We start from the raw sequence: 22,493 nt of genomic DNA on the forward strand, positions 1-22,493 counted from the left end.
GCTATAATTGTTTGTGTCTTCATTAATAATCCTAATAATATGGACAACTTTTTTTTTTTTTAATATTAGCAGTGGCTAATATTTTTGTTTTTCCTCCCGTTATTTTAGGAAACGAATGCTGTACATGTTAATGTAGGGGCTGGTTCATATTTAGAAGTTAATATTCCTATGACAGTGGGGGAACATGGTAAGGCGGTGAATTTAATACCTAAAAAAAATTATAGTTTAGGTAGTATGGTTCAGTGGTCAAGCCAAGGTGCCATTATGCATAAAAGCACCAGTTTTAAAAAAAAAAGGATTAGGTACTTTTAAGTTATACAACATAAACTTGTTCAGTAAATTCCTTTTTCAATTTAGTCCTACAAGTTTATTTATTCTTATAAAATTTGACATTATTCATTAAAATCGCCTATTTTAAATTCCATGATTTCCTGCTTAATTCTCCACACGTAACCTTTTTTTTTTTTTTTTTTTTTTTTAAGTATAGTTTTCCCAAGACTTGGTGATTTAAAAGTATATTTTTTATAAAATGCATAATAAGTTATTATATATTATTTGAGATTGTCAGTGCTAGTTAGGGTTAGAGCAATGTTAATTAAGCACTGAAATGTAAATTCTTAAAGAAACCATTTGTTTGGCAGTAACATTTTTGGTTGCCTTTTATTGTTCTACAGGTTACTCACCTACAATTAAAGGTCAGCTTTTGCATGTAGATACTACAAGCAGTATGCAGTATCGAACTTTGTTGGAGGCAGAAATGTTGGCTGTAAGTCTCTGTAAAGTTTGTTCTTATAATTGCTGTAATTCTAATAATTTATTTCAACAAATTGTATTAAGTACAAACTTTAATTAAGGTTAATTTTAAACTTTATTAGACAAAATCAGCCGTTGATTAGTGTAATTGGTTTAGCAGTGCCAGATTGTCAACATTACTCAGTGACATTTTTAATTTAGAAAAATTGTGCATTTATGATAGTTATTGACTTAAGAATGTAACATGATAAAAAATTGCTTAGCCAGTAACCAGTTGTACCTTCATTTTTAAAGCTACAAAACCATGAAATAATTACTCATTTATACATTTTTAAAACTTTTTTGTATTTTTATCATTTTATCATTATGCCAGAGTGCATCATATTTCTCTTTTTAAAAATAAGAACACTGAGCACTTATTGTAGCTAAACCTTGCACTTTATTCAGTTCACACCTATTTATAGGCCCAGCTGTTAGTAGTGGATGCCAGATTTCAGTTATAGCGTTTTCATGCAAAATTGGTAAGCAGTTAATGTTTAAAGGTTTCCCATGATGTTCCACTTTAAAACAGCTAAATTGTACCTTAAAATAGTGGCGGTAACAGATTCCAGTGATTTTAAATCAGTCTATGTAAGTGTGTTAGAAAATTGACAGATCATCAGAATTGAACATTCTCAGTTAAATAATCAGGAGTTTTAAGGATTTTAACTTCTTAAAGGTTGATCAGTTTATAATAAAGATTTTTTTAGGTTTAGCTCTTGGATGTCCAAATAGTGCTAGGTTCACAATCATCACAATCATCATGTCATTCTGACTTTCATTAGATGAAGATGTCAGACTTGAAGCAAGCTCAGGTGCATTTTGTAACTTTTTGATGCACTTAAGCTTTGATGTTATTAGTATTTATTTATCAATACATTTACTTATAGTCTGCATCCCTATTACTTGCCCAGAGAGTTTGGACACATCATTGTTGTTATTGTTTACATCCCTCCTCGGGCGGACGTGGAGGTAGCGTGTGACGTCATCCACGCTGCTGTTGCTAAACTAAAAAACACAGCACCCCGAGGCGCTTGTGCTAATCGCTGGAGACTTTAACCATGTGACGCTGGAGAAAACATTACCTGCCTTCTCCCAGTATGTGGATTGTAACACCTGGGGAAATAGGACTATTGACCTACTGTATGCAAACGTTAAAGACGCATACAGCTCCACCCCGCTGCCTGCGCTTGGGAAAGCAGATCATAACCTAGTTCTGCTTCAACCTCACTACAAACCAAGAGTGAAGGAGCTACCTACAACCACATGCTAATTCAGGAAGTGGTCCCCTGAGGCAGAGCAGGCTCTGAGAGACTGCTTTGGAACTACGGACTGGGATATCCTGCAGGGATCATATAGTGAGAACATTGAGGAGGTTGTTGACTGCACTACTGACTACATCAACTTCTATATGGACATTGTACTCCAGTAAGAACAGTATGCTGCTATGCTAACAACAAGCCATGGATTACAAGTGACATCAAGGGCCTTTTGAACCAGAAGAAAAGGGCTTTTAAAGGCGGTGATCAGCATGAGCTCAAGTGCGTGCAGAAGGAACTCCGAGTCCAGCTCAGGGAGGCGAAGGAGCAGTACAGGAGAAAGATGGAGCAGAGGTTACAGAATAACAGCATGAAGGAAGTGTGGGATGGGATGAAGATCATCACTGGCTGCTGCTCGAAGTGGGGTGCCACCATCGAGAGAGATGTGGAGAGAGCGAACCTGATGAACAACGTCTTTAACAGGTTTGACCACCCTAACCCACTCTCGCCTCAGAGTACTGCATCCTCCACCCATCCTTTTGCTGATACCAGCATAGGAGAGAGTTTCCCCCCACCCACAATTACAGCAGCCCAGGTAAGCAGAGAGCTGAGGAGACTTCGGGCCAGCAAAGCAGTAGGTCCAGATGGAGCATCGCCACAACCGCTGAAGGCCTGTGCGTTGGAGCTGGGGAGTCCTCTGCAGTGCATCTTCAACCTGAGCCTGAAACAGGGGAGAGCCCCGAGGCTTTGGAAAACATCTTGCATCACTGCAGTCCCAAAGGTATCGCGTCCTGGTGAGCTTAATGACTTCCGGCCTGTCGCTCTGACGTCACATGTGATGAAGACCATGGAGCAGCTGCTGCTTCACCACCTGAGGCCACGGGTCCACCACGCCCTCTGCAGTTCACATACCAGGAGAAGGTGGTTTCAGAGGATTCCATCATTTATATGCTACACCGATCCCTCTCCCACTTGGGACAGAGGCAGTGGTGCAGTAAGAATTATGTTTCTGGACTTATCTAGCGCCTTCAACACCATCCAACCTCTGCTCCTTCGTGACAAGCTGACAGAGATGTGAGTAGATTCATACCTGGTGGCATGGATCGTGGACTATCTTACAGACAGACCTCAGTATGTCCGTCTAAGGAACTGCAGGTCTGACATTGTGGTTGGCAGCACAGGAGCACTGCAGGGGACTGTACTTTCTCTGGTCCTGTTCAGCCTATATATATCGGACTTCCAATACAACTCGGAGTCCTGCCACGTGCAAAAGTTCGCTGACGACACTGCTATCGTGGGCTGCATCAGGAGTGGGCAGGAGGAGTATAGGAACCTAATCAAGGACTTTGTTAAATGGTGCGAATCAAACCACCTGCCCCTGGACACCAGCAAAACCAAAGAGCTGGTGGTGGATTTTAGGAGGCCCAGGCCCCTCCCGGTTATCAGAGGTGACTGTGTGCAGAGGGTACAGACATATAAAAACCTGTGAGTGCAGCTGGATGATAAATTGGACTGGACTGCCAATACTAATGCTCTGTGCAAGAGAGGACAGAGCTGACTATACTTCCTCAGAAGGCTGGCATCCTTCAACATCTGCAATAAGATGCTGCAGATGTTCTATCAGACGGTTGTGGCGAGTGCCCTCTTCTACGCAGTGGTGTGCTGGGGAGGCAGCATAAAGAAGAGGGACGCCTCATGCCTGGACAAACTGGTGAGGAAGGCAGGCTCTATTGTAGGCATGGAGCTGGACAGTTTGACTGTCAGTGGTAGAGCGACAGGCGCTGAGTAGGCTCCTGTCAGTCATGGAGAATCCACTGCATCCACTGAATCCAGACAGTATCATTTCCAGACAGAGGAGCAGCTTCAGCGACAGACTGCTGTCACTGTCCTGCTCCACTGACAGACTGAGTAGGTCGTTCCGCCCCCACACTATGCGACTCTTCAATTCCACCCCTTTAACGTTAACATTATACAAGATTATTGTCTATTATAACTGCATTTCCTCTTTAATTAATATTGTTTTTATCAGTATGCTGCTACCGGAGTATGTGAATTTCCCCTTGGGAATTAATCATCCATCCATACATCCATCTGTCCATCCATCCGCCCGTCCTTGTCAAAGACACAGCCTGTAAGGTTTCAAACAAACTCACCTTTTACTGATATGGAAACATGTATTGTAATTAAATTGATCAATAGTGATATTTCATTTTTGCCTAAGGGATTTACATGTAGAACCTGCCATGAGCTAACTTAAGCAGAGATATAAAAAACAGTGGTTACTATCATAAAGTGTGATTCACATATTCATAATGACTGAATTCCCCTCTGTGTTTTTTTGTATTATATTTTAATAAAAAGCTTATCAGTACCTCCAGCTAAATTAAGAGTGAAACTTGCTTCTTATATAAAACATTTCTAAGAAACCTGTGAATGTTTGTATTATTTACATTGCTTTAAGTTCTTACTTTTGCTTTTCTGTTTTCTCTTTAATTTTTTCTTTTCTGTAGATTGTTCTCTCTAGATTTGTGTGCAGATGCTGATGAATAGAGATGAGCAGTACAGACACAGGGGCAAACAGCATTGAACACTTAAAGAGGGAAATTACTACACTGGAATGTTTATCTGCTTACTCATTAACAAATATTTCTTACAAATATCAGACAACTGAATATGTCACTGATGTAATTGCTTTGTATTTGCATTCAGATTTGTTAGCATTTAGGTACAGTTAAGGTAGGAAACACTAGGAAGGGCTGAATTAAAAAGAAAATGTTAACTGAAACTTAAAAACATTAAGCTTTGTCAAAAATGCAAATATTTCAGAATTTCTTAGAGATTAAAAAAGTACAACACCTGGGGCACCCATTACTAAACCTCCCAACCACTTTTATACAGACAACCAAATTAATTGAAGCAGTTTTGGTCCAGATGTAAAACCATCTTGAAGTCTTAATTTCTTTAATTGCTCTATAACATCTTAATTGACCAAAATAATCAAATAGATAGGATTCATCTTGCAACATATTTACTACTTCCTGGCAATAACCATTGTTGTGCAGCAAAATATAATACAATCACTGGGATATGTTTGAAACAGACAGATTGGATTGGTGTGGAGTTGCATTGTTTGTATTTTTTCTGCAAACCAGTTTCACAACCACAGTTTTCTTCCCAAACATAATAACTCAACTGAGAAGAGTCTGGTTCACCAAAGTTCACACTTAAGTAAAAACACTTTTATGCAATGAGTAACTTTAAGGTCAAATGAAACATTATTGACATTTAGTGACTGAATGCTAAAATATTTAACACTCTTTTGAATTTTCTGGAGTCCTAGATCACAGATGGCTCTTTTACTATTGTCAATACAGTTTGTTGCAAATATTTCAATCTCAGTTATTCTCTAGCATTGACATGAACCTGACATCTGTCCAACTTGTTTGATTTTGTCTTAAGCCATTGGGGAGGGTTTGAGGGTTTGTGCAAGAGCGGGCAACCAGTAAGTACTCTCCCAAGAAGTACAATGCATAAAATGCAGTGATATGGAATGAGGAACTAGGGTGTTTTGGACCTTACAAATAGATGAAAGGCTCATGTGCTTGATATGTATTGTTTTATGTTCCATGACAAAAATCCTTCACATGTTTACCACCTCCGTCATGAAGCACATTATTGACTTTCAGAAGAAGGGACAAACTATACTTTGTGAAACTGTGTTGGAAAGTGTTCATGCAGTCATTTAATTTCATAATTCCGGCCAATTTTAGTAGTATAATCTGACATACTCGGGCAACGATATCAGAAACAGCAGTTGTCAGGTTTGAATTTCCCTCCAACAAGAAGTTGTGAAATATGACTTTGGCTTTAGCTGTAAAATTAGTTGTGCCTACAAAGCACTTTCTTTTAAATTAGTTTAATGATTTGTTGAAGCTGATAGACTTGGAAACTTATTTACAATTTTATGTCAAGTTTTTATTAACAAGTGTATTTTCATTTTGTATTCACAGTTTCATGTCAATGCTAGTTATCCTAGAATATGGAACATGCCACAAGCATGGCAGTGTGAAATAGAAGTTTACAAAGCTACATATCACTTTATCTATGCTCAGAAAAACTTTTTCACTGGTAAGAAGTAAATATTTTTATTTTCTGGAATTTTGCTGTGGTGCTTGTTTGGAAATAAACCAGATAGAAATATTAACTTTTGCACATTAAGATTTAAATTCTAATACTTTTCTGAAAAGATGAAAAATGTGCCTTTTTCCATATTACTTTTTGTCTTAAGTTGTAAATCATGTTACTTGTCTCACTAATGAGATGTATCCTGTTTTAACTAAGTTTCAATCTAGTGTAGAGCTTTTCTTTTCCCCTTTTACCACAGTGGTAGACAATTCGTATTAAATCTATGAGTTCTCACCTGTAGTTATAGCTAGACATTATAGCTCTATGTGGACTCACATTATTGGAAACAACAACACAGAAAATGTTTACTTTCATTCAATAAGGCAATAAAGGAATAGCAGGAAATAGCATTAAACAACTAACATATGGAGCATTTAGTAATAGTTATTAGTTTCATGGAATTTAAAATCAAGGCAGGCATCCATTTCCCTGTGCAGAACAATATTTACATTTGGATGAAACTCAAAAGGAAAAAAAAGAAAACAATTTTGTAAATGTTATTCTTATTTTTGGAATGTTAGCTTGGTCTTGCACAAGGATGTTGCATAAAAATGCTAGCACATTTAAACTGCAAATAATTTTCCACTAAGGTAGCCACACACTACTTGTACAAAAATAGGAAAGTAATAAAACTGATCATTACAGTAAAACATTATTGTCTGCAAAATTCAAAATTTATCTGTGATACAGTATCAAATAAATGTCTCTCTCTTGTCCCACTAATATAAATGTAACTTTTTGCGTAAATATTCTCTCAACAAGAGAATGAATTGCAAACTGCCTATGGTTAAATTGCATGCAAACAAGACTGGGTAAATAATGAAGTAAGTTTTACAACATATAATAAATAGATATGTTCAATGTAGAACAGGGGTCTCCAACTCGGATCCTGGACGGATGACATGGCTGCATGTTTTCATTTTAACCATTTTCTTAATGATCAGCTTTTGCTGCTAATTAACATTTGCCTTAACATTTGCTATATGATCAAAAATTAAGATGCTATCTTACACAAAATATGATTGTGTATATGAAACATTCTAGTAGTAGTTGTTTGGGGATGTTTTATCCTATGTAAAAGAATATATTTATATTAAAAAACAGAAAAACAGTTCAGTCTGATATTGTGTTTAAATGACAAAAATTATAAATATTTTTCTTGAGCTTTATTACATCAGCAATAGTACACCTTTAAAGAATGATGTGCATGATTTGGCATGGTAATTAATTTCAAAACTGGCTTAAGTAAATTTGAAACATTTCAGGTAACCTTATTATTGCATTTGTGTCTAATTAAAACTATTTAAGCATATTAAGGTTAATGATTCAAATATATTAAGTGAGTGCCATGTCTTTTCATATGAGGAATTTTGACTGTTTTTTTGAAAATCTTTTCTGTCTGCTAATATTCACAGTAGTTAAAGCTAGAAAGTGGTTACTATTGAAAGTCCAGTTTATCACAACCATATGAAATTAGCAATGTCTATCTGTTTGGTCATGGATTCACACCATGATTTAGTATGCCACACATGATAGGAATAAAGAAGCTTCTTTTGTCACACACTACATACCTATTTAATGAGAATATTCTGCAGACACAGTGTACAGTAAGCCCATTAGTTACATGGCCTATCTCAAAACTTTCATCAGTCCACAAGTAAGTCTGTTGTGACTTTCAGTAATTGTAATTACAGTATGTCTCTCCTTGGAAAATGAATAGTATATTTTCTATGCATCTGTCTTTAGCGATATCCACTTTTCATTGACTATTTTCATTGACTAATATAAATATAGTTACACTCTAACTACTATGTAATTACCTGTATAAGTACAGTGTAACTATGAGTTATTACTCCGTACTTACTGTGTAATAATACAAAGTAACATTATAGTTAATTACTCAGTTGTCATTGTTTTTCCACAGGTAATATAATTACAATGTAACAATTTATCACTGATCCAAAAACAAGTGTACTTACATAGTTACATCATATCTGTACTTTCAAAATGTAATAAAAGCATCAGGGTATGTAACTACAACTGTGTAACAGATGTTACATGGTCTGGGCAATTTTAATAGAGAATTGCAGTGATAACTGCATAGGTTTTCGATGATATTTCAAGATCTTTTTTAAATGGTCAAAGCACCTTTGCAAAATGGTTATCGCTTTTCCCCAAAATCTAGAGGGGTACCTCCTTAATAAGTTTTGCTTAAACAAGCATTTGGCACATTCTTGTAGTTGTGTTACACTATTTATTGTTGAATTTTTTGGGCTATTATTATACCCATCCTTAACATAATACTGCCAAACTTGCATCATTCAATCGAGGTACACAGGGCCACAGAGCCATTCCAAGCATCACCGGGCACAAGGCAGGAAACAGCCCAGGATGGGGAGCCATCCCATTGCAAGGCCCACTGACAAACATACCAGAAGTCACGCTCACACACACATGGCCACGTAACCCAACCTACATGTCCCTGGAATGTGGCAGTAAAACCCATGAAGAAGGAGACATGGGTAGAACGTACAAATTTTACACACATATCTCCAGACAGAATTCCATCTCAGGATAATGGATCTGTGAGGCAAAAGCGATAACCATTTTGCAAAGGTGTTTTCACCATTTCAAACAGATCTTGAAATATCATCGAAATCCTATGTAGTTATCACTGCAATTCTCCATTAAAATTGCCCAGACCATGGAAAATCTATTACATAGTTGTAGTTACATACCCTGATGTTTTTATTACATTTTGAAAGTACAGATATATCGTAATTATGTAAGTACACTTGTGTTTGAATCAGTGATAAATTGTTACATTGTAATTATATAAACCGTGGAATAACAATGACAACTGAGTAATTAACTATAGCGTTACTTTGTATTAAACAGTAAGTAATACTGTAAGTATTAATTAGTAAGTATACAGATAATTACATAGTAGTTACAGTGTAAATATGGACACTTCATGGAAAGTGTTACCTAATTTTTTTTTTCCATGATTGTTATTTTAATATTATTTTTGCTTCTATTCTTATATTAAAGATTTGATACAAGACTGGGCAAGTGACAGTGCACCTGACATTTACTCTTTTGTTCCATATTCTTGGAAGTTTAAAGTGATGTTCCGTCAGTTTGAAATGATTTGGGCGGCAAATCAACACAACTGGATAGATTGTTCTACAAAACAACAGGAAAATGGTAAGAATGCCAAAAATAAGGCTCATCAGCATATAACTTTTTGGCTGATCTTGCTTTTTGTTTTTTAGACAATTTCAGGCTAATCAAAGGTGATATAATTTAATATGTGCATTGTCATATTTTACTTCTTGTAAATGCAACTAAATTTGAGTGATATATTGAATATTTTATGGTGATACCATTCTAAAAATGCTTTATGTTCATTGTAAATGTTTTCCTAAAAACTAGTTTTGTGTAAGGCTTAAGCTCAAGTGAATTATCTTTTAGGGTCAGGTTGTAGTGTCTGTTATTAAATCATTCACTCCACATAAAAGATGATGTACTGTAACAAGCTGCATGGACAGTGGTTGCTCATAGAGGTGAATAAATAAATGTTTTTATGAATTTAAACTGTAGTGATTGCGATTTATAAATATATTCAATATGTTTACAGTCATTTGTTCTTTTGGAGATGAAAAAACAAAATCCAGTTCTAGAGATGACCTTACATGTCCACTTCCTTCAAAGTATTACAGAGGTGAAACTATATGCTTCAGCCAAATGCTTTGCCATCACTTTGGGGGAGGCTTGTTTATGTCACATATGTCCATAGCTGTTTGTTTCAGAACTTTACCTTTAAGCATATCCAAAACATTTTTTTCATAACAGTTTTCCAGTTTTCTTCGCATCTTTGATTTTATTTTCTTTCATTAACTACATTAGTTTTCCTTTGTTGACATGGCTATTATCAGTATTGAAAAGTATCTAAGTAGCTTTCTCTTTTTTCCTACATTACATTTTTGTTGCACAGTTCACTTTTCTTTATATTGTTTTAAAAGCATAGAGCAAGGAGAGGTGCCTTGACCAATTCCAGACCTGCTCATGTAAAACAATTTAATCTTTATACAGTAAGAATATCAGAGCATAGCCCATCAGTAGTAAAATGCGGCATCCTCTTGTCATAATGCTTTCACTCCTTAAAACAGAGCATGGAACAAAAGGTGTACTGTTTCAAAATATTAAATGGTAGAATAATGATGAAATGAAGGGTGGCATTCGCTAACATTTCATTAATAATTCAGACTCCTCAATGGTATAGGAAATGTAACAATCCACTCCTTGTGGATGTTAAAGTGGGGAAACAAAAATGGTTAAAATCTGTAAAATTGTCACTAATTAACAACTTTGTGACACTTGTCTCTTCTAGGACTGTCCATTTAATGGTCGAAGGACTCACTGCATTATCATGACATTTGTGATACTTACCAGGAACATTTATTCATTTCATGTTCTCCTGCCCCTGAATATTAACACACATACATACACACAGTGATCCAGAAAAAGTCTCTAACGGTGCCAATTGCCAGTTGCTCTACAATATTCCTCCTTGGATTCTCTGCATTGGGAATCACTTTCACCAGCACTAACAAACATGACTTCCTTACAACACACACAAAAGTTCAACTCATGGTTTTGTGCCACTTACTGACCAAAGATTGGAGTAATGCTATATTCATACCTCGGAACAGGTGAGTGCAGCACCTGTGCAAAGATGTAGTTTAAAAGGGAGTCTGCACGGTGAAATCAGAACAGGGACAATAGAAGAATGACATAAGAAAGGTGGAGGTTAAAGGAAAAGGAGCATGAGAGGTTAGGCCGGGAGCCAAGCTGTTTGTGATTGAGTCAGGTGGATGGGAGTGAGCCCTATAAAGCAGAGCGTGTGGCCAGCACTCAGTGAGGCAGAGTGACCCATGCACTCAGGGCAGGCTTCCTCAGACGTAAAGGAATGTCTGTGGGAGTAGGAGCAGGGCTTGCAGGGTCTCCTGTGTATGGCTGAGGAATGCCAGAGAGGAACACAAGCTGGATTTTGATTGTGGACTGCACCTGTCGGCAGGTATCTCCTTGTGCTGCAAAACCCTTGCGGAATAAGCAGAAAGGACATCCTTGTAGAGTGATGTACTGGGGCTCAGGGTTTAAGAAGAAGACCTGCCTGGGTTTTAACCTTGTTTTATGAATGTATTTATTGCTATTTATTTGAACTTTTAGCCTCTATAACCACTCTGATTTTATGGATTTTTTTTATTTATTAATGGAAGAGCACTGCACTATTTGGCACCTTGATTTAGTAAAAGCACTTAATCACCTACCCTTGCTGACTGTATGTCATTTGCCCAGCTCATCATCAGTTTTGTTATCAACGGTTCTGGGTTTAAGCTGTCGGAGACTGTGGAGCCAACCCAGAGCAGTGCAAGTGTCCATCTATTTCCCAGATTATAAACTAATTGAAACAGGTTCTGTGAATCTCTGGCTTTTACTTGCATTCTTTTCTTTCATGCTTTAATTAGTAAACCAGTTAACACAGACTAGTACAACACAAAGAGAATGTAGAAGAAAGTTTGCTTAGTGCAAATGATTAGCAACAGAGATGCAGTTTGCACAGCTAATCAGCAACTATGCTCATGTTAATCTGAAGTATTGAGTCTTCAGCCTGGATTTAAAAGCTCCAACTGAAGGGGCACCTCATATAATAGCAGGCATACCATTCCACAGCTTTGGGGCCCTATAACTAGAAGTTCAACCTCACAATGCTAATTTATTAATCCTTGGAATAAAAAGCAGGCTAGCATCTTGAGAACCTAATGTGCTGTCAAGTTTTTAAGTAATAATACAGTAACATGCACAAATCGCTTCGACTGGCTCCTGTCAACCTGGAGGACCAGTGACTCTACTCCGAGACCCTCAAAAATTGCTGCACTTCTAACCCTGTCACTCTATCTAGCCCAGCCACCCTATGAAGAAACCTCAGAAAAATTGGTGTATAAAAAAAGGGAGAGGAAATGTGTCTTAGAAATACAGCTTTAGCTAATAAAAAGTGGCACTGTTTAGTGGATCTGAAATATTTGCCATTTTAAAGTCGGCTTTCATTTTTTTATTTTTTTTAAATAAAAAAATAATTAGTAAAAATAAATGGAGTGGTCTCTGTATTACCGTTCTGGAAACAATCACATCTCTAAAATCATGGAATCTAACAGTAAAACGCCTAATAATTAGATTTTTAATAATTAGTAAAAATAAATGAAGTGGTCTCTGTATTACCGTTCTGGAAACAATCACATCTCTAAAATTATGGAATCTAACAGTAAAACGCCTAATAATTAGATTTTCAGTGATTTTAATTTCTACTTTGCTCTTTTCTCTTACATATAGCTAATATTTTGCCATATATACAGTATGTTCTGGAATGTATGTGAATAGGGCATGTATATGCCATGCCTGATTTCATTAATAATAATTTTTGTCAAGTTATGTAGGAAACGTGTTATGCAGACCTATAATTGTCTGATGGATGCTTTACTATACTTAAAAGTTTTATTTTATGTGTGTTTTTTTTTTTTTCTTCTTTAGTGTATCTAGCAGCTTGTGGTGAAACTTTGAACATTGACTTTATCCTTCCTTTTAATGAGTTTGTTCCATCTACTTGTAATACAAAATTTTATTTAAAGGTAAGCATTTTCCTTTTGCTTAAGCTTGCAGTTGTGTTAATTTAATATTCTGTATTTGGAGCGAAATTGTTTTATTTTCATTCTATATTAAATCACTTGGCAAAGTGAAAAGCAATGAAAGAATGCAATATTGGGGACAGTAGCAAACCAGAATTCAAACAACTGAACAAATATAGTTCAGTGTGTTAGTTGAGTTGCTGGATGAACCGTAAATGTGTTTTGTAGGTAATTCAAGATGGATTAAATTATAAAAGTATAGGACCACTAGTTGCCCACAGTAATGAGCTCTGAGGAGCCTTTCAGGGAAGCTGCTAAAGTCCCGAGATCAAATAATTTCCATTGATGTGGGTTAAGCAATAGCCTACAGTATATGTTCTAAAACCATGGGTTGCGCAGAGTCATAACTAACTGTTGCATTCAGTGGAAAAGTTATGGTTTGTGAAGTGTCTTGCAACATGTTGCCATGGGCAGATTAAGCAATTTACATTGCTCCACTATAACTGTCAGTTGTGAAGGGAAACTTTTTAAGGAGGAAACTGGTGCAATTAATGCATGTGGAGACTCCCCACGACTGTTGGTGGCAATTCTCATAGGGGGTACCCCAATTGATCTAACAGTCATCGTGGACTGAGTCTCAAAGATACTGAGAAGGGCAAGATTAGGTTGCAAGAAAAAAAGTTTAAGAAACATTATTCTAGAGAGATCTGAAAGAGAGAAGGTTTGAGGTAATAGTGGAGTATTCAAAGAAAGAAAAGAAGATAACAAGTGGCTTATCTCAGAAAACAAAGGAAGGCAGTGCTAAAACGTGAAGAAACAATCCTCTTTTACCAAGGGAATATAAATAATAAATAGAAAAATATTGTTAAAAAAAACAAAAAAAAAAAACTTAAAATTACCAAACTTATTTTTGTCATTTCTACATTGACCTCAAAATGCAGAAACTGGGAAATAGCTCACTTAATTAGGCTAGGACTCCATTTAAATACAGAATTTGGTTGGAACAAAGCAGCCACAGTGAGGTCCCTAGGACTAAATTTCTACATTTTGTTGATGTTTCTTACAGACAGAAAGAATATTGTACCTTATAAGTGTTTGTGTTGTCTGTTGGATACAGTGTTATGTATGTAAAATTAAGCAATTGCTGTTTCTGTACCAAATTCTATGCAACAATTTATTCCTTCATTACTGCATTTATATACACAGATCAGTCACAACATTAAAACTACTGATAGGTGCAATGAATAATATTAAGCCAGCAGCCTCAGCGAGGTCCCTAGGACTAAGTATGAGAAACACTGAGAGGGGGAGAGTAAAGTGGGTGAGTTGGCAGGAGAGTACTTAATTGAAATCCTACATGTTCAGAACACTGATCTGACTTGGAAGTAAAAAAAAAAAAGTTGTATTAGGGAAAATTAAAATGGGCCTGTAAAAAGTGGAGCATCATAAGATCTGAGCTATCAAATACTTACTCTGTCAAGAGGAAAATGCACAGGTCTGGCCACTTGTCAAGAAAGCAGTGTTACGTTATATGGGGGTGAGAATATGTAGTCTTTTTTGGGGGCAAAGAGCTTTTAAGCTTGGTGCCTGATGTTGATGGCATATGATGAGATAAGTCTCAAGGAATACCTGGAGATTTTACACTAGGGAGTGAAACAGAATAACCTGAAGAGAAAGGGAAGAAACAAAGGCAGATTCTAAAGGTGGCCGCAAGGTGGGTGGAAAAGATAACAAAGCCATAAAAAGTTAGATTGGAGAGTGTAAGCCCAATAGTAGAATTGCAGGTCAGTAAATACACCCCAACACTCATTCTCTCTGGAGTATGTGTTTTTGATAATGGCAAGACAAGATTGAAAAGAGAGAGGAAGTTTAGCTGTTAATGGAGGTTATTCCATAAACAAGGATTTGTCAATACTTGTTAGAGGATATGCTATATCTGAGACTATGGCTGTAACACCAACTCCAGAATATCTTGGACTGTTAAGTATAGGGATAAAGGAGGAGGGTGAACTGAGGTGGCACATGTCATTAAGAGGAAGAAGAGAAGACTTTTTGACTTTGTATCCAAACAAGTCTTCAGAAATCTTTAACCTAATACACAGGGGATATTAGACAAACCTAACAAGAGAAAGTCATCATCTGCAAATAAGGATATCATATGAATGGAATTTGAACCTTTAATATGTGTTAAAAGGTGGTATTTTCAAGATGTGATAGCAGTGGTTCGCAAGATTAATTAAAAAGTAGGTGAGACAGAGGGCATCCCTGAATGGCATCACTACTAATGGAAAAGGAACATAGTATACTGTATGTGGTTTAGACAGAAGGACTACGGAGGGAGGAAGAGTAAAGTCTTAATTGAATTTATAGAAATGTATGAAAACATATCTATGACTTGCCATAAGAAATAAATGCCACTTCATCTGGTCGAACACTTCCTCAGCATAAATGTAGAGAAGAGCTTCAAGGCCTGAATGGAAGCAGCAGAAAGTGATGTGTAGAAGTCTCCACTTGTTATCTGTGACTCACCACAAGAGTATGAAGCAAGACTTTTCATAAAGGATTAATTTAGCTGTAGCTTTATGTATGGTACAACAGCATAGGACTTCAGTCTGTAGTTTTCTGTCTGTGCTTATAACAGCAATAGACCTGTAACACTGTCAATGGGCACAATTCTTGCCTTGCTTTAAAAGTAAAATAATAACAGCCATTTTATTCCTTGAAGTTTAGATGGCCAGATGGGGCCAGATATTCTTTATTCATATTACGGAAGGGGAGGAAGAGTTGTTTGAAAATCAAGGAGAAATGACGAGAACAAGGTGGTAAAGCTCTTAGACTTCAGTTAACTCAAAAATAGCACTGGTATTGTCTATAGACACCAGACACAAGAAACGCCTAGTATGAGAGAGAGTTGTTAGGAGGAAAGTATTGAAATTATTTATTATTATTATTATCCATCCATCCATTTGCCAACCCGCTGAATCCGAACACAGGGTCACTGGGGTCTGCTGGAGCCAATCCCAGCCAACACAGGGCACAAGGCAGGAACCAATCCCGGGCAGGGTGCCAACCCACCGCAGTATTATTATTATTATTATTATTAAGTGTAATTTTTTTCAAAGAAGCGTCATGGCAATAGAAGCGCCTGAGTGTACAGTTTTTGTTACTGGAAATCCTGCTTGAAAAAGACTGCCGCATGCAGTGGAAAGCTAATTAAGAAAAACCAAGAGCAACCTGGGGAATTTTTGACATTGTCTTTGACGTCATCCTTTCCCTTAAATTTTCTTCCATAAATTCTATTCTTTTGCTTCTAGAAATGTAAGAAAAATTATTTATTTTTTTAATTTATTACCGTTGAGATCCTATTATATTTTAATATTAAATTTTATGCTTAGAAATGAAGTTTGTACAGTAGAAACTTTTATGAAGTATTGCGATAAACCTTAATGATGTATTAAAAAATGGAAATAATGGCTATATAGCCAAAACATTTTGTCTTTAAAATTCTTTACTTTTCAGAATGGAAATAACCTTTAACTTTTTCTCCTTATTAATAAAGTATATTTGAAAGGAACTGCTTAAAGTAACTGCATTAATTGTATTACAGAAATCCCAGATAACTTATTTCATGTACGATAATGAAAACTGATTATACTCCTTTTTTTCCCCAGAAAATAACTTTCTGTTAATTCATAGCAGTGACATGGTTATTTAAATAAAATCGTATCGTGAGGATAAATGTGCACGTATAGCATTTATGTTTTAGTTCAAATATGTGCGGTTTTTGGCTCAAAAAGCTCAGTTTATTAACAGTCTTAGTAACATTTTTTTTCTTGCTCATTTGTTGGCTTACTGCAGTTCACTGTCAAATAATATAATGTTGAATTGCATAATGCTGCCAGTATCATCTCTGATAAACTATATAAAAAAATACAATTAAGGAATTTGGATAGAAAGAATTGGCTTTGAATTTTGTTTCCTTAGCGTTTGACACAAATTGCTGCCTCACAGCTAGCAGTGACCTAATCAACAATACCCAAAAGCATTGATACTATTTTGATGTATTATGAATATAATAAGTTAAATTTGTATAGCATTTTGAGTGCAGAACCTACCATGAAGAGTTCTTCGAAGCATAACAAATGCAATGTAGTTAAAAGATACTTTTGTTTTGCTACCCTGTGGTTTTTGGAATATCTCAGTTTATTCTATAATAGGAATGGTTTCATTTCAAAACTGTGCCTTACATTTCTGTATAGACAATTTTTACAATGATGTTTTAAATATCAAAATGTGCTTTATAATGATTGATTTATAATTTCATATTATTTATAGGCAGAAGATACTGACCTGCAGCTGTCTTTGCCAGATTGCCATCCTAGCAGATATTCTCTCCTTACTCTGGTAAAGAATTCCCACCCACACAAACTCCCTCCAGAAACCTGCATTACCACAGAAAATCAAGGTGGTCCAAAACAAATAAAAATGAGGTGGAGAAATATTACACAGTCGGAGTATGTATTCATTTTTTTTTTTTTATAATGGGATTTACATATTTATTTGATTTTTATTCCGTGCACCTTTGTGTGCTTGGGTCCTGGCATTCATGTGGATTTTACTTTGATATATTCCACCTATCTAAATATTGTTGTAGACCACATATACCCCTTCATGGCAAAAGTATTCTCTGGTGGCAGTGGCCTCTTTCAGTAGAATGCATCCTACCTTACTGTAAAAATTGTTCAGGAATGATTTCAAAAAATATGATGAAGAGTTCAAGGTGTTGACTTGTCCTTCAGATTCCTCAGATCTCAATCCAATATAGCATCTATGGGATGTGCAAGAAAAACATATAGCAGTGCTAGAAAAAGTCCAGAAAAGAGCAACTAGGCTGATTTCAGGGCTACAAATGATGTGTTGTGTGGTAAGAGTATAAGAGCTGAGCCTTTTCAGTTTAAGCAAAAGGAGATTAAGAGGAGTTCACAATTATGAACAGAATTAGTACAGTTAATCAAGACTGTTACTTTAAAATAAGTTTAGCTAAAACACAGAGATATAGTTGGAGTGGTGTTAAGGGCAAATTTCACACAAATACAGTATTAGGACGTTTTGTTCACATAGAGTATGTTAGACACATGGAATAGGCTACCAAGTAGTGGTAGTCAGTAGAGCTTTACTGACCTCCACAAGCAGACTTGATGTTATTTTGGAAGAATTAAGTGGATAGGTTTGGAAAGCTTTGTTGGGCTGAATGGCATGTTCTAAATTGTTCTATTGTGATGTTGTGCAACCATTGACAATGGACCTTACAGATGGAGAAATGTGAGCTGTTCTTAGCTATCTAAGAAAGTAGAGGCAAAATGTGCTGTTCATACCCTAGTCACTCCAGTTCATTAGAAAGTTATTCATACTTTGCTATAACAAAATATGTGGTGCTGTATGCTTCCATACAGCTATGGAAGATAATTCTTACCAAAACTAAAAACACAATCCAACATGTCAACTACATTGAAATGAAATACATAAGCAAGTGGGCTATTTAATTTTGGCACAGCTTTTTTGTGTCTTAATTATAAATGTGTCAACCAAATGATCAATTGCAGAACACAATGTTTGTGTCAGTTTAAAATGCAATACATTGCATTGCATTTTAATTCATATTCATAAATAGCATGTCATAACTAAAAGAAAAGCAGGCATATTGCATTTCACTTAGCGGTATTTATAACATTCCATATTCAATTATATTTATGTGTGTTTTTAATATGTGTTTATATAGTGTGATTTTTTTTCTCCATTTATTATATTCTGCTGTATGATTTTTCTAATTTCATTGGAAATGTCATTTGGTATATGCACCATTTGCCTTTTAATTTAAAGTAAGAACCCTTTTTCTTTAAATGTACTGTCTTCAACTAAATCTTTTTCATTCTAGACTTAGTATTCCTTGCTGTATTTTGGTTTTGATTACATAATTTTACAGAATGCACAGCTAATTAATTTAGTCTAAAATGTAGATAATCAACAAAGCATAAACCCCATTTTAGATTTTTTTTCAGCTTAAATAAAATAAAAACAAACTTGTCAACTGTTCAAGATGGACTTTTGAAAAATAAATATATGTTATGTCTTAGACAGCAGAGGAACCCTGGCTGGGGTTCAAATTCATGTTTTGTGTCACCTTTCTTCATTTTGATTCTTTTTTTATATATTAATTTTATTTGTATTTATTTGCCATTGCTTATTTTTGTGTTTCAATGCCTCGGCTATGTTCCACGTGTTTTGTGGTGCTCTCCGAAGGAGCGGGGCCTTCCAATCACTGCCAGTAACTGCACTCAGCCCTTTAAATCCGGAGGGTCTCCCATGGTTCCTGGCAGTTCATTGTGAAAGTGCTCCGGGAGTTTAGTGAGTTCTTGTGCTTTGGAACTTAGTTTTTTTCTGTGCTTGGATTTTGTTGGATATTTTAATCTTTTGATCTGTTTTTTACCTTTCTTTGAAATTCTGTTTTGGGTCTTGTTTGACTAGGATCGCCTATTAGTTGACCTCGCAGATAAGTCGAGTGTATTGTTTAAGCCGAAAATTATGAAATTTGTTATGAACCGCGTATAAGTCGAGGGTAAAACTTGACAGCCTATCACAAGTAAACATAAAGCTCTTTATCAACAAAATTTTGCCGTCTGTATGGAAAAAATTAAACAAGACTTGCATAGATGGTCAACCCTTCATCTCACTCTAGCCGGAAGAATTAACGTTGTTAAGATGAATATCCTTCCTAAACTTCTTTTTTTATTTCAAAACATTCCAATATATATCAATAAATTATTTTTTAAACAGTTAGATTCAACATTAACCTCATTCATTTTGAACTCGAAACACCCACGTATCTGAAGAGTGACCCTACAAAGACCTCAGGCAGAAGGTGGCATGGCTTTACCTAATTTTCAGTTTTATTACTGGGCAGCAAACATACAAGCCATAAAAACCTGGACACAAATATATGAACATACACAGGCTTGGTCCACAATAAAAAGTAAAATCCTGTAGTACTTCTTTATACTCCCTGCTCTGCTCTCCAATAAATGCAAGTTATCCCAAATATACTAATAACCCAATTGTGCTTTACTCACTCAGAATATGGAACCAAATTAGAAAGAATTTTAAGATGGAAAATCTTTTATCGGTGGCACCTCTGCAAGAGAACCACCTCTTTCAGCCCTCGCAAACATATCCAGTTTTTAATACCTGGAAAAGTTTCGAATTAAAATGCTCAGAGATCTTTATATTGACAACATATTTACATCTTTTGAACAATTACGTTCAAAATTCAACCTCCCAGCTACACATTTCTTTCACTATCTTCAGATTAGAAATTTTGTTAAACAAAAATTGCCGATTTCCCCCACCTCGCACCCCCCACAATGCTGGAAAAAAAACTTCTCAATTTCGAGGAATTAAACACCATTTCCACATTCCTATTAGAGTCCCTACCTTTCAAAGATCCAAGAGGACATTGGGAAGAAGATCTCTTAATCAATATATCAGAAAAGGAGTGGAAGGTAGCAAAGCAGAGAATTCACTCGAGCTCCATATGCGCAAAGCATAGAATTATTCAACTAAAAATTATATATCGAGCTCATCTGTCTCGCTTAAAACTGTCCAAAATGTTTCCAGGGCAAGATCCAACCTGCGAATGCTGCATCCAAGCTCCTGCCTCACTGGGTCACATGTTCTGGGCCTGGACCAAAATATTTAAGTGCCTTTTAGACAGCCTTGGTATCACAATCCCTCCTAACCCATTAACAGCTGTGTTTGGTGTTCTTCCAGACGGACTTGAAGTGGAGAAGGACAAGCAAACAGTGATTGCATTCACTACACTTTTGGCACGCAGACTTATTCTGTTAAATTGGAAGAATCCTAACTCTCCTCTGATAAGTCAGTGGGAAACCGATGTTTTATATTACCGGTATTTGAAATTGGAAAAAATCAAATTCTCAGTTAGAGAAATTTTTTCAAAACTTGGCAGGATCTAATCAATATTATTTTAGAATAAGAGAAATAACTATTACCGCATTTAATTCCCTTCTCCATCTCTTATTTACGTACATATTTATTTCTCCCTTTCTTTTGTTTATCGTTGCCTTATTAAAAAGCCCTAAGCAATTCTCCTTTGGCTAAGCTCTCCTTCTCAGGGGTGGGGTTTGATTTGTCTTCAATTTTGTTTGGTTATAAATTGATCTATTTGTATGGAATGATTACAATAAAAATTAATAAATAAAAAAAAAAAAATTGACAACCTATCAAATTCTTTGAATTTCATAATTATACCCAATGTACCTTGGCCCAGACTTTCAACATTTTAATCTTTGAAGAATTTTAGAAAGCCAAAATTAAAACTCCAAAAACATTTTTATTTATTTACTTACAGTTAAAATATTTCAAATAAATTCGTATTCAAGTCCCTCGCATATAATAAAGTGGCCCTAAGTGTCTTCTTCAAATCCTTCAAAGTCTGATTCTTCGTCATCAGAATGTCCGAGTAAAACGTGAAAGTCTTCTTCCGTGACGTCGTCAGCATAAACATCATCCTCTTCGCTGTCGCCATCTGTTGAATCATCTGCTGCTGACTCTTTGTCTTCATAGATGGCGTCATCTTCTGATCCATCCATAGCATTACTGATGCCGCATTTCAAGAACGACTTTTTGATCATTTCTGGTGGAATTGAGTCCCAGCTTCCTTTACCCATTTAGCTACTAAATCAATGTCTGGTTTCTTCAAATTCCCTCCTTTTGTTAATTTTACTTCTCTAGAACACATCCACTGCTGCCACATGCTGCGCACTCTGTCCTTGAATGGCTTGTTCAAACAAACATCTAATGGCTGGAGCATCGATGTCAATCCGCTGGGAATAACAGCTAACGTAGTAGCCATTTTCCTGGCTTCATCCTTCATATCCTCTGATGTATGAGCGCGGAACGTGTTCCACACCAAAAGTGATAGGCGTTTACTTTGCCCTGCTCCTGATCGCCTAGCCCACACATCTTGAACCCACAATTTCGTTCCAGCCTTTGGGGTGTACACGAACAGTAATGCCTGCAAGAAATTTTATGTTCTTTGGAAACGACTTCCTCTTGAATATTATCGTTGGGCGTAGCTTTGTACCATCTGCCAAGCAAGAGAGGACAACGGTGAAATGGGTTTTTTCATGGCCCGTTGACTTAATAAGTACTTAAGCCGCACTCAGTGTGTTCAGCTTAAAACTTTCACATCCCAACCCACCGCTGTTACTTCAGGTGTGCCCCAGGGCTCTGTCCTGGGGCCCCTCCTTTTCATTATTTACCTCCTTTCCCTTGGCAATATTTTTCGTAAATATAGCATTAGCTTCCACTTTTATGCTGATGACACCCAGCTCTATCTCACTAGCAAACCTACTGCTTCCTTTCCACCCTCCCCCCTTACTGATTGCATAGCAGAAATCAAATCCTCGTTCTCTTCAAACGTTCTTAAATTAAATAATGACAAAACTGAAGTTCTCCTCATTGGTACAAAATCAACATTATCCAAAACTGATCA

General features: G+C 36.2%; 1 protein-coding gene across 10 annotated transcripts in view; it reads left to right on the forward strand.

Moving 5' to 3' along the window:
- Nucleotides 1-22,493, forward strand: part of kiaa1109 (KIAA1109 ortholog) — a 371,922-nt gene that overhangs the window by 107,779 nt on the left and 241,650 nt on the right. For all 10 annotated transcript variants that reach the window (XM_051928377.1, XM_051928381.1, XM_051928382.1 and 7 more), the window contains exons 13-18: nt 109-187; nt 675-766; nt 6,062-6,179; nt 9,288-9,443; nt 12,828-12,925; nt 17,258-17,436. In XM_051928377.1, the coding sequence (XP_051784337.1) occupies nt 109-187; nt 675-766; nt 6,062-6,179; nt 9,288-9,443; nt 12,828-12,925; nt 17,258-17,436 (722 nt within the window). The remainder of the gene's footprint in view (nt 1-108; nt 188-674; nt 767-6,061; nt 6,180-9,287; nt 9,444-12,827; nt 12,926-17,257; nt 17,437-22,493) is intronic.

Source organism: Erpetoichthys calabaricus, chromosome 5, assembly GCF_900747795.2.
Source record: "Erpetoichthys calabaricus chromosome 5, fErpCal1.3, whole genome shotgun sequence".
Lineage (NCBI taxonomy): Eukaryota > Metazoa > Chordata > Cladistia > Polypteriformes > Polypteridae > Erpetoichthys > Erpetoichthys calabaricus.